Raw genomic sequence first — 12631 nt, 5'->3', positions numbered from 1 at the left:
ATTTAAAGAACCAGGACCTTGAGAACTAGATGGTGAGTGGCAGGAAATAAAATTATGGGGTTGAATCTATTTCACTGAAGGTCTTATCAGCATTGCATTGGATTTTCACTACCCTTGGAGGAACATACGGGTGAACGGAGACCAGGGCTTTGTAGAAGAGCTGGATTTTCACGGGATCTTGAAGGAGGGGGAGAATTTGAGGGTGGGAGGTGAAGAAGTATCAGATGGGACTAGGAGGTGAGGCAGGGGAGACCGGCAACAGAAGGCACAGGAGTAGGAAGACCTGAGCTCATGGAGAAACGTGGAGTGCGTGAAGGGAGGGCAGGACGTGGGCCTCAAAGAAGAAATTAGAACCAGATCATTTTACTTTTTTAAAACATTGTTTATTTTTAGGGTACCTTGCCTGTGGAGGCTGGACAGAACACCTTGTATCTTACAGCGTTTGTTGTCATTGGGATTAGAAAGGCTTTTGACATATGCTCCCTGCTGGTAAGTAAGAGTCTGCTTTCCTTCCATTTACTGCAGTGTGGGGAAGCCATCAATCAGAGGATACTTAGAAAAAAGTTTCTTTTCCTCCTTTTTCACATTACTTGAAAATAACTTGAACTCTAGAATCAAAGGCTTTCAAAACTATAATAGCTATTAGAGACCACATCCTCTCAACTACTTGAGACTTCAGAAAATGAATGCCTGTAAATAAGGTGAATGTAATCATCCAGTGGCACACAGTACAAAATTGTAGAATTGGGACAATAATGGGGACTGTGAAGGACTGACCCAGTGTCTCCAGCTCCCCTCTCTTACTGTACATATTGCTGTATGCTTGTTGCCATTAAATTCAGTAACTGGAGCTCTTTGTAGCATGGAAGTACTTGGGGCCACACAAGCACAGGTCTGCTCCTTTGGGCTGTACTGTTGCTGAGGGGAATAAAGAGGATCCTCCTACATGAACCAACATAGAAACTTCCAGAGGCTAATGGCGATGCTCTCTTGGTTTGGGAAGAGCTAGATCCCAGAGCTAAGGTTAAATACTCCTATCTGCACAGCAGGATTCAATGAGACATGTCCTTCAAACTAGGATACGGAACTGAGATGGAAAAAAACAAGGGTATTTGCAGAACCTGAACCTGAACAAAAACAGTTTTAGTTTGTTTAATAAGTATTTGCATTTACACTTATACCGATTACCAGGTGCCTAGAGGACCAGGTGGCACCCGCAGCCATGAGTGGGAGAAGCATGCGTGGAGGGGGAAGGATGAGCCAGAGGGGATGCCAGCCACATACTCCAGGCTCTCGTTCATAGTAACTCTTCTAGTGGTGTTGGCCCAAAGTGACCGAGGTCTTTTCCCAGGAATTCATAGGACCAGAAAGTACTTTGGCAACTGGGCTCTCTTTTCTGCCGTTTATAGTTTTACTTATTTTTAGCATAATTTCTTTTGAACACATGCACCTGTCTCCACTATGCTGAAAGGGAAGGGGAAAGTTGTGTCTGTGCTTGGTGCTTCTTTCCAGAGGTCAGGCCTGACATTGAAGTCAGAAACTTAAGGGACAAAACCTCTAAAAGGAAAGTGGGAATTCAGAGGTGAAAAGCCTGACCTGATTTGGACAACCACGTTTCTTCCAAGTTCTGCTCTTCCCCTTCTCTCAGAAGGGCTTGCTTTTCTGAGACACTGTCCATTTCCACTCAGTGGTGTCCTCCCACCCCTTGTCTCCCCTGCCCCGGATGGTGCTCCCCGAGAGCTGTGCTCATCAGTTGACAGGCTGGTGCTTGACCAAGCAAACTTGAGTTTCTTCTGCTCTTGTTTCCAGAAAATCAACACAGCCCTAGAAAAAGCGGACTCCTTCCTGCTTGAAAATGCCCTCCCGCCACGGAACACCTTTACCCTGGCCATTGTGGCCTATGCTCTTTCCCTGGGAGATAAAACACACCCAAGGTTTCGTTTAATTACTTCAGCCTTAAAGAAAGAAGCTGTGGTTAAAGGTGAGACTAATCCTGCACAGTTATTCAGCAAATGTTTACTAAGCACATAGAGTCTGCTAACTTGGGGAAGTGGGTGGCTACAAGATTGAGCAAGACACAGTCCCTGCTCTCAAGGAACAGTCATCACGCTGCAATGCACCAAGTGTTGATATTCATTTATTTATTCATTTACTCAGTAAGTATTCTTTCATTCAAATAATGTGTGTTGAGGTTGTGGCTCAGTGGTAGAATGCTTGCCTAGTATGTGTGAGGTACTGGGTTCGATTTAAATAAATAAACATTTAAATAAATAAAGCAAAGGTCCATTGACAACTAAAAAACATTTTTTTAAATGTGTGTTGAGTGTCTCAGGGGCACTTTTTATGTGCCAGGCATTGTCCTAGGCTCTAGAAATAAAGAAAACAGATCCCAAAGAAAAAAATCTAGCCCTTATGAAATGCACATTCCACTTGGGGAGAGACAAACATGATACAAAAATAAAACTGTGAACAGGTTGGTAATAACTGATATGAAGAAAAATAAAGCAGGAAAAGAAGTTATAACAAGGGTAAAGGTTGGGATTTAAGGTAAGATGCTTCAGCTTAATCCTCACAGAGAAGATGGTACAGCTGTGTGTCACTTAACAGTGGGGTGCGTATTAGTTTCACCATCTTGTGAACAATAGAGTATATTTACAGGATCATAGATGGCATAGCCTGCCTGGTACACACTCAGGTCATATGGGACATACTATTGTATAAGCAGCCCATGATTAACTGAAACATATCATACAGCACGTGACCGTATGTGAGTAAAGACCTGAAAGGACGTCAGGAAGCAAGCCCTGTGGCTGCTAGAAGGATGTTTCTGGTGAACAGAGAGCAAGCACAAATGCCCCAAGGCATGAGCCTGCCTGGTGCCCCAAGAGTAACAGGAGGCCAGTGTGACCATGGGAAAGTTGAGATGATGAGCAGGAAGTGAGGTCAGGGAAGGAAAGGAGGAGGGAGTGAGAGAAGGTCGTGTAACACATTGGAGGCCATTACAGGGACTTTTCAGGGTTCTGTGTACAATGATTAGGACACTTGCCTTAGTCCAGTTTCTGTTGTTAGAATGCGAGAGACCAGTTAATTTATAGAGGAGAAAAGTTTATTTGGGCTTACAGTTCTGAAGTCCAAGAGCATGGTGCCAGCACTTGCTCAGCTTCTGATGAAGCACTCTGGTGGAAAGCAGATGGGCAAGTGGGCACATGGTGGAAAGAGAAAAGGAGACTGAACTCCTGGGATAGCTCATCCATTCCCATGAGAAAAAGCATTAACCCGTCCATGAAGACTCCACCCCCATGACCCAAACACTCCCCATTAGGCTCCACCTCCCATCCCTGCTGCATAGGGGACCAAGCCCCATCATGAGCTTTGGGGATGACAAGCCAGATTAAACTGTACAGCACCTAAGCAGGCTGGTGAATTGAAGGTGAAATCCAGCCTGTGCTCTGTTCCTCAAGGTATGCACCCTGGTTTTGACAGCAACCTCCATCCACAGCAAGGGGTGTCTGTGTCTCATTCATGTCAAAGTGCTATAGGGTCAGAGGGCACCCCAGAACTTTAACTTCCACTTAGAGTAAGAAGGGAAGCCACTGGAGGATTTTGAGCAAAGGAGTGGTTGATCTGCTTATATTCTACCAGGTAGCAAAAGTCATCAGCTTGGTTAGACACTTTTTAAAAAAGTATTTTTATTAGTTGTTGATGAACTTTTTTATTTTATTTACTTGTTTGTATGTGGTGCTGAGAATCAAACCCACTGCCTCACACATGCTAGGCAAGCACTCTATCACTGAGCCACAATCCCAGCCCTTTGGTTGGACACTTTTGAGCCCTCTCCTGGATGGAGTTTTATAACAATTTTATTTTTAAATGAGGTTATGGCCTTCTACAAAGCTTCACTCTGTCATCACTGAAAAATGACTATATTTTATCACATACCTCCAAACCTCTTGTAAACTACTTCAAAAATCACACAAAAGAAACATCTTCCATATTATGATATGGATCAGAAAAATCATAGAATTTAAGAGCTAGAAAAGAACTTTATAATTAAAATAATGTTCAAGCTGGAAGTTTCTTTCAGAACCTAAACTAAATCTTTCATTTCAAATGTAGCAAATGTGAGTCTCTGAAAGGGATAGTAAAGTATCTTGTTCAAGGTCATGAAAATAATGTAATTAATGAGTTGTAAACAGACACATGAAACTTTTTACTAACTGTCAAAAATGATTTCAAGGTTTTTAAAAAATGTAATAATAATTTGTTCCAAAAAGGATTCAAGGTGACTGGTTTACTTGACTAAAGCAATTATATATATATCGTATTATATAATACATTTATATATTATATAATATATTTTATATACTATTTATACACACATATATATGTATACATATTATATATAATATGGATGTATAGTATATATAATTTAGAATCTATGTTATGAAAAGTGCTGCATATATGAAATTCCCTTTGGTACTTTAAATTGGAAGAAGATAATTAAAGATCTAATAAGGATGTGGGTAGAATCTAATAATTCCCAATATGTGGATTTTTTTCCTTCAGGGAGAAAGGTTCTCCAATTTACTTTGTAGTGTCAATAATAGTAGTGATCTTTTCTATGTGCATGGTGCTTTCTGGTTTACAGATACTTTTCGCATTTAGAATCTCATTTAAGTTTCACTGCATGAAAGAAAGTATTATCTACATGAAGTACTAGGAGATTGACCAAGGGAACTTGCCCAGGTTGACAGAGGTGTTAGTCCTAGAGGAGAGACTGGCACCTGGGTCTGTTAATCTCCAGCTTATTGCACTTTCCACTCCACTGAACCACCTCGCCCTGGTCCATGTGGCCTTTCACATTGACCTTTACAAATAAAGACAAGTAACGCTTGTCATAAGTGATCTCATTTTGTATCGGACCCTTGAGGAATTTCTTCGTGTAAAGAAAATCAGAGGGTCTGGGATTGTGGCTCAGCGGTAGAGTGCTCACCTAGCATGGGCGGGACCCGGGTTTGATCCTCAGTACCACATAAAAATAAAGGCATTGTGTTGTGTCCATCTACACCTAAAAAATAAATATTAAAAAAAGAAAGAAAGAAAATCAGAAACTTCTAGGAATGAGAAGGCCATAATATACTCACTACTAAAGTGGTGTCATATTCACATTTTTAATCCTATGTGATGTGTTGATATCAGGTAATCCACCCATTTACCGCTTTTGGAAAGATAATCTCCAGCGTAGAGACAGCTCCACACCTAACACGGGCACCGCAGGTATGGTGGAAACCACCGCCTACGCCTTGCTCACCAGCCTCAGCCTGAAAGACATGAATTATGTCAAACCCATCATCAAATGGCTAGCGGAGGAGCAGAGGTATGGAGGCGGCTTCTACTCCACCCAGGTAGTACTTTTGTGGCTTCTTTTATCCTCCTGTAGACATTTTTATTGTTGCTCACACCACACATTCCACACTTATTCTGGCCTCCATGCTTTGCCCACCAAATGAGCACGCTATAGATTAAAGTAAATGTTTAGAAGTGAAGGCCCCCTAGAGCCATCTGCATTGATATCCTTACTATGTGGAGAAGGAAGTGAGCCCAGGGAGTTTCCTCAGGGCATTAGTGGCAGACCCTAACTCAGGACTTCCATCTCCCAACTAAGCCCAGGGATTCCTTCCTAATTCTTAGAGACCATGAAAGCCTTGTAAGTTCTTTTAAAAAAATAATAATTTGTTCCAAAAGGATTCAAGGTGACTGGTTTACTTGACTAAAGCAATAATGTGTATATATACATATATATACTATATATGTATATATACATATTATATATATATATGTATACACAATTATATCACATCCTATGTAACATAGTCTTTACCATGTAGTCAGAGGTACCCTTACCCTTCCCTGCAGAAAACAACTAAAAAGTAAGAGAAACACTGATTGTTATATTTACCTACCTATCAATTATTTGAGTATGTATATTTTATATTCTATTATGTCGTTGTATAAAATACAGTCATGTGCCACATAATATCATTTCAGTCAATGAGAGACCACATATACAACAGTGGTTCCAGGGAGCCCTGAAAAATTCCTGTTCCCTAGTGATGATGTGCTTATCATAATGTCATAGTGTAACATGTTACTCACATGCCTGTGGTAACGCAGGTAAAAACAAACCTATTGCACTACCGCTCATATAAAAGCATAGCACATACAATTATGCACTTAATACTTGATAATAAATGAATATGTTACTGGTTTTGTCTATTTATATACTATATTTTTATTTTGGGTGCTGGGATTATTAAATCTTGCACCTTGAGCTTGCTAAGCACAAACTGTACACTGACCTACACCCCCACCCCTATAGTACACTTCTTATTACTTTAAAGCATACTCACTCTACTTACAAAAACCTCACACATCTTGTGTTTACCGCATCTCTTCATTGTATAAAGAGGCCACGTTGAGTGATTGTCCTATACCTAGGTTTGTGTGAGTATACTCTGTGATGTTTGTACAATGATGGAATTGCCTATATTCTATATTCAAAATTAAGCTGAAATATTAACATCTTTTCTGCCCCCTGAATGTTTAGATAATGATGACATGTGTATATCTACATATATTTATAGATATATGTAAATATACAGTTCAGGGATCCTGAAGGATTAATCTAGTAATCATCTAATGGATTTGTCTTGAGGACAACTGTAGGCTTAGGAGAGGGAAAAAAATGCCCTACTGATTAGCACTGGCTTCCATAGGCATGCACAAAGAGAATAGCTGTGTATGTAACATCTCTGATCTAGCCACATTTCTTCATTTTATAGGTAAGGAAGATGAAACCCAAAATGATAAATTTACTCATTTATTCTTCAACAAATATTTCTTGAGTAGCTATCATATGTACCTACTAAATGCAATAGATATTGTATCCATCAGTTTTTTTGCTGCTAGTGCCAAACACCACAGAGTAGGCGGTTTATACTGAACAGAAATGGATTAGCTCATGGTTTGGGAGGCTGGGAAGTAGAAGATTAAAGTGCCATCATCTGGCAACTGGCAAGGGCCTTCCTGCAGCATCATCCCTTGAAGGAAGGCAAAGAGGTCAAGAGAAGAAAAGAAAGAGAACAATCACACACAAAAGAGGGTCAAACTCATAAGGACAAAAATGGCATTAATCCATTAGTGAGGGTGGTTCTCCCATGACCTAGATATTTCTCATTAGAATCCATCTCCAACATTGCCACACTGGGGATTAGGTTTCCAATCTGAACCTGGGGACACAATCAAACCATCGCAGATACCAAGATACAGTACTCACTCACACCATGACTCATATGACAGAGAGGGAGGTCACTAACTATAAAGAAAAGTATTTTAACTAACTACAAATAAAAGTATAACAAATAGAGATGGGTGCTAAAAACGGAAGAAAGGAAACACTAAAACAGGGAATACTGGGAAGGGAAAATAGAATCGGGGGCATTCAGCAGAGTGACTTGCCCGAGGTTACCTGAACAGAATATGTAGAGAACCCAGGTCTGAGACCACACTTACTTCCTGTTCCTACAAACAGCAGCATCCTTGTTGAGAGGAAAGGAGACGCCCTTCCACCTCCACAATGGTTGCCCTTGGGCACTGGAGTTTTGCCTCCAACAATGATGATGCACACATTCATAAGGAAGGGCATTTGTCAAATGGGGGGATATAAATAAGCTCAATGTGATTCATGCCTTGCTGGTTGTTGATAGGATACAATCAATGCCATCGAGGGCCTGACAGAATATTCACTCCTGGTTAAACAACTCCAATTGAATATGGACATCAATGTCTCCTACAAGCACAAAGGGGACTTCCACCATTACAAGGTGACCGAAAAGAATTTCCTTGGGAGGCCAGTAGAGGTAAATAAAGAATTTTTTCATAATATTTCACCTTTGGGTAAGACCACCAATCATCTGTCCTGCCCTTACTGTACAAACAGATTTATGCACCATTTAAATATATTGCTGAGTGCCTGGGGTGCCCTAAGGGGGAGTGCCTGCTATATCGTGAGTGCTGGGGACTCCAAAGTAAAACCCAAAGAACCTGTGTACAGGGGAGAGACAGTCATTTAAGCAGACAGAGAAAATGAAGAGCCTCAATAAGTCTGTGCAAGTTCCAAGAGGGGCCTCCTGATCCAGGCTGAAAGATGGGGACATTGTCTTAACATGCCCAAATGTGTGGGTCAGATCTGGAACAATCGGAGTGAGGTAGCCAGGCAAAGAGAAGGGAAGAACATTCCAAATATAGGTATGTCATACACAAAGGTTCAGCTGCAGAGTGGGAGAGCAGAAATGGAAGACTCCTGGTGGTTCTTTTGGCCTCAGTCCTATATGCAGACTGTAACCAAGTAGGAATTGGCCTTTAGGTCCCCAAACTCCTTGCTTCATGTCCTTTGCTACTGATGGATTTTTAAAAGTGAAAACTCTAATGACTTATGAAAATTTCCCAAAGACAAAGACACACTGGGGAAAAGTATGTTCTATATTACTATTAGCAGTTAGTATGAAGCTGCTAATATTTATTTTTCTAATTATTATGTTTGTATTATTAAGCATATTTAAAGATACAGATAATTGGGATAGTCCTCACTGTCTACATCCTCCATAATTCTATGCTTGTGAAAAATATTAAATAGGCATGAAAAATAAAAATAAAAATAATGCAAAAGTTGCAAACCAGTGGCCCATAATTTTAAAAAGATATAGACCTGAATACAGGTCTGTGCCAACATTTAAAGATCCAGAGATTTTAAATACAAATATGATTATCAGCTTCCCTTAAAAAAATCAAAAGATCAGGGTTGGGGTTGTGGCTCAGTGGTAGAGCGGAGCCCTCACACATGCGAGACCCTGGGTTTGATCCTCAGCACCACATAAAAATAGATAAGTGAAATAAAAGTATTTTAAAAAAGAAAATCAAAAGATCGGTGATAGGGCTCTAGGCATTGATTGGCATGTCATTTTTAATTTGCTATAATTTTCACTAGTCACATGAAATATGCATTTATGTCCTCACTAGCTTCACTCAGCCTCTGTAGGCATTTGCTCTTATGGTCCTTGGTTTATGAATGTGTCTCCTGTCCCTGAGAGCATTTAGTTATTGTTTTTTGTTTGTTGTTTTGTTTCTGTGGTGCTGGGTCCTCACTCTTACCAGACAAGCATTCTACCACTGAGCCATCCCCATCCCACCCCTGAGCATTTAAAACTCACCAGATTCACATTCTGAGTCCAAGTTCTAATGAGGAGCTATTGGCCTAAGGATCCTAGTGGGCTTATTTGACGTAGCTAAAAGTACTTTTCTCCATAGGGGTAATTTTGTAAGAGTCTCTTGTCATCTTAAAATACCTTGAACCTCAGCCCAGAATGCTGCTTCCATGTGAAACCTGGGCTGTTATTATCTAGTTTGGAATTCTGTACACACGCTCTTCTTTAAAAATGTTACATGAAATTAAAGAATGTTAGGTCATTGAATAAGTGCGGAAACTTTTGTTTAAATTAAGTGAAACGAGGGCTGGGGCTGGGGCTCAGAGGGAGAATGCTCGCCTGGGATGTGTGAGGCACTGGGTTTGATCCTCAGCACCACATAAAGTAAAATAAAGACATTGTGTCCACCTATAACTAAAAAATAAATATTTTTTAAAAATTTAAAAATAAAATAAGTGAAATGAGTTCTTTAGTATAAGATTCTCCTATTCTTTAATGTGACTCAGGAGCCAGGTGGGCCCATTGCATAGCATTTCCCAAACGTATTTGTCCATAGAAACCTTTTTTTCTAGCTTTCCAGTTAATGTGGCAAGATTCTGTCAGGTAGAATAGGATAGTTGGCCAATTTTCTGAAGTCTCCTAACATTTGAGAGAAGGATGACAAACCTGAATGCACCCTGGATCCTTTTTGCACTAGTGTGCTAAGCATGGGTCAGGGGGGGCTACAGACGGACACTTCGGCCCTTGCTCAGCATGACCTCTCCCAGGCTTTCCACGAATTGGGAATTTGAAGGATAAAAATTCTCTCGAGAGGAGAATTACTTAACTGAGTTCTTGTCTTCATTTCCTCCTAGTGGGTTGGAAAGAAAAGCAACAGCAGCGATGGGTTTAGAAGGCTTGAGTGGGGTGCCAGGAGTTTGGACAAACAAGGCCAGAGACAAGTAGGAAGAAATAAGCCATCAAGCTAGAAACTTAGTTGACTGGCAAAAGGAAATGAAGACCCAGGTTTACTATGATCATCTATAACAATAATGCAACCAAAAAGGACCTCTGACATGAGTGAGCTGTCCTTCAAGAGAGCTCAGGCATCTTGCTCACATATGGAAGGCAAGGGTGAGCTCCAGCAGCTTTTAGTGCCAACTATGGGCATGTGTCTTATCCATTGACTCTCACCAGGGCTCTGAGAGGAGACTGGCAGGTGTCAGTCAACTCTTTTCTTTGCTCCATCCTCTCTCCCTATTGAATAACAAAAAAGCCTGATTTCTTTCCAGGTGCCTCTCAATGATGATCTTGTCATCAGTACAGGATTTAGCAATGGCCTGGCTACAGTACATGTAAGTATTTAACTGGAAATCAGTAGGGAGCTGTGTCTCTATTTGTACTAGGTAATGTAAAAGTTAAGGACTTTGCCACAAAGTCACAGTAATCCGAACTTGGATAACCATGACTAAAATAGGATTCAGAGAATTTTCTAATTCTTTCGAGCTATCTTGACAGCTCCTCACACAATTTATTTTTGATAATGACTTGTTAATCCTTATATGCATACCTTCTGTATATTTGTAGAAATTATATATACCTGATTATACAGTCATGTACCACATAATGACATTGCTGTCAATGCTGGGACCACATAGACAATGGTCTTATAAGATTATATCACCTAGTGATGTCATAGCTGCTTAGCTTTTGTAAGTAATCCCTATGATAGTCACACAACATCAAAACGGCCTAATGACTTCATTCTGAGAACACATCCCCAGGGTTATGTGGTACATGACTATGTTTGGACCTATAATTTTTTTTATATGAGTGCCTCATACATTGTGCACGTATGTGTGTTTTCTTTGGTTAATAACATGTCACATCTTGTTTATCCAATGTGTTTGAGGATTGAGGTATTATAATCAAGGTTGAAGTTTCTTCTATTTTAGCCATTTTTGTGGTTACAAGTTTTCTAATTTCTTTACATATATCCTTGCAGTCTTAAGCTGTGTGTTCTGAGCTGAATTTAATATTCTATTGGTGATTTTAATTTAATATTCTATTGATAACAAAATTAAAATCACCAATAGAATATTATTTTTCCTCTATTTATTCCTTCAAGGTCTGTTTATAGATTGCCTGAGGAAGGGGTGGTCCTTTTCTGCCATTCTGGTTGCTCTCACTGTATCTACTTCTGACAGTTCCCTCACCCACCCAACACACCTTGCCTTGATGGTGTATGGGCTAGTGTAAAACCACACTTCCTAGCCTTGTAGGGTCATGTGTAAAATTAAAGCGCCCAAGCTCCGGGACAAGACCCTTGGGAATTTTCTGTAGTGTTAGGTGCTCAGACCAAGAATGTGCCTGGACAAAGGTCATTTTTTGTTTGTTTGTTTACTTTGGGCTTCCCAGCTATGTTTCAGGTTTGGAGTTTGCTGCAAGTTCAGCTGCTGGGAAATGAGTCGTTAGTGTCCACCATTCATACTGGATTCTGAAATCAAAACTTCAAGCACCGCCTTTACGTCAGCAGGATTGCCATGATAACTTTTTTATTTTCCCATTTTAAATAGAACCTTCTTGTTTCCATGTCTCCATGTAGGTAAAAACGATAGTTCATAAAACCAGCACCTCTGAGGAAGTTTGCAGCTTTTATTTGAAAATTGATACCCAGGATATTGAAGGTAAAACAAAACAACTTACATGTAATTTTGGCTAAACATAAAGAATGTCAAAAAAGAGAGCTGTCCTGGTTAGGAAAAATGTACTCACTAAAGAAACAAAATGTCTTAACCCAATTCTTAAGCAGGCTAATATCCACGTAAACATTACTGCAATTAAAATAGGCGTAACTCTTTAATAAGAGTTGGAAACTAACATTAAATAATTTAACAACTAACCTAAATTCATTCACTATTGTTGAAGTTGTTTTGATCCTGTTACTTTTAAGGATTGTAATTAGTTGTAAAGCTGCAGAAAGGTCTAATTCCTTTTAATCCCCTTTACTTCTATGCCAGCATTTCATTTAGGACCTTGAATTCTCTTATAACCCTGTGAATTTTTCATCCCTAGCTTTTCTGCTGGACTCCAAGGGATCCAGCAAATGCACAATCCTCTGCCTCCATCTTTACCTTGTTCTCTCCAATACTCACAGTCCTCACTGTCATTTTCTTCCCCCACCCCCTCCTCCATGCCCTCCTCCCTTCTCTATCTCCTCCTCCTCCCCCTGTTCCATCTCTTCCTCCTCCTTTTCTTCCCCTCCTCCCCCTTTTCTTATGTTCCTTTTTTTTCCCCCTTTATAACCTGTGGCCCTCCCAAGCTTCTATTAATTGGATCTTACTTCCCTGTCCAAAATCAAGTCCACTTGCAGGCTCCAAACCACCTCC

The 12631-nt window shown here is 40.2% G+C and overlaps 1 protein-coding gene across 1 annotated transcript in view; it reads left to right on the top strand.

Annotated features, from left to right (window-relative positions):
• Positions 1 to 12631, top strand: part of C5 (complement C5) — an 84269-nt gene that overhangs the window by 55267 nt on the left and 16371 nt on the right. Inside the window, exons 27-32 of the mRNA XM_027937931.3 lie at positions 394 to 489; positions 1810 to 1981; positions 5200 to 5405; positions 7767 to 7919; positions 10535 to 10597; positions 11848 to 11929. Coding sequence (XP_027793732.2) covers positions 394 to 489; positions 1810 to 1981; positions 5200 to 5405; positions 7767 to 7919; positions 10535 to 10597; positions 11848 to 11929 — 772 coding nt within the window. The remainder of the gene's footprint in view (positions 1 to 393; positions 490 to 1809; positions 1982 to 5199; positions 5406 to 7766; positions 7920 to 10534; positions 10598 to 11847; positions 11930 to 12631) is intronic.

The sequence above is a fragment of the Marmota flaviventris genome, chromosome 13, assembly GCF_047511675.1.
Source record: "Marmota flaviventris isolate mMarFla1 chromosome 13, mMarFla1.hap1, whole genome shotgun sequence".
NCBI lineage: Eukaryota > Metazoa > Chordata > Mammalia > Rodentia > Sciuridae > Marmota > Marmota flaviventris.
The sequence above is the reverse complement of the archived record's forward strand: the minus strand, read 5'-3'. Positions and strand labels throughout refer to the sequence as shown.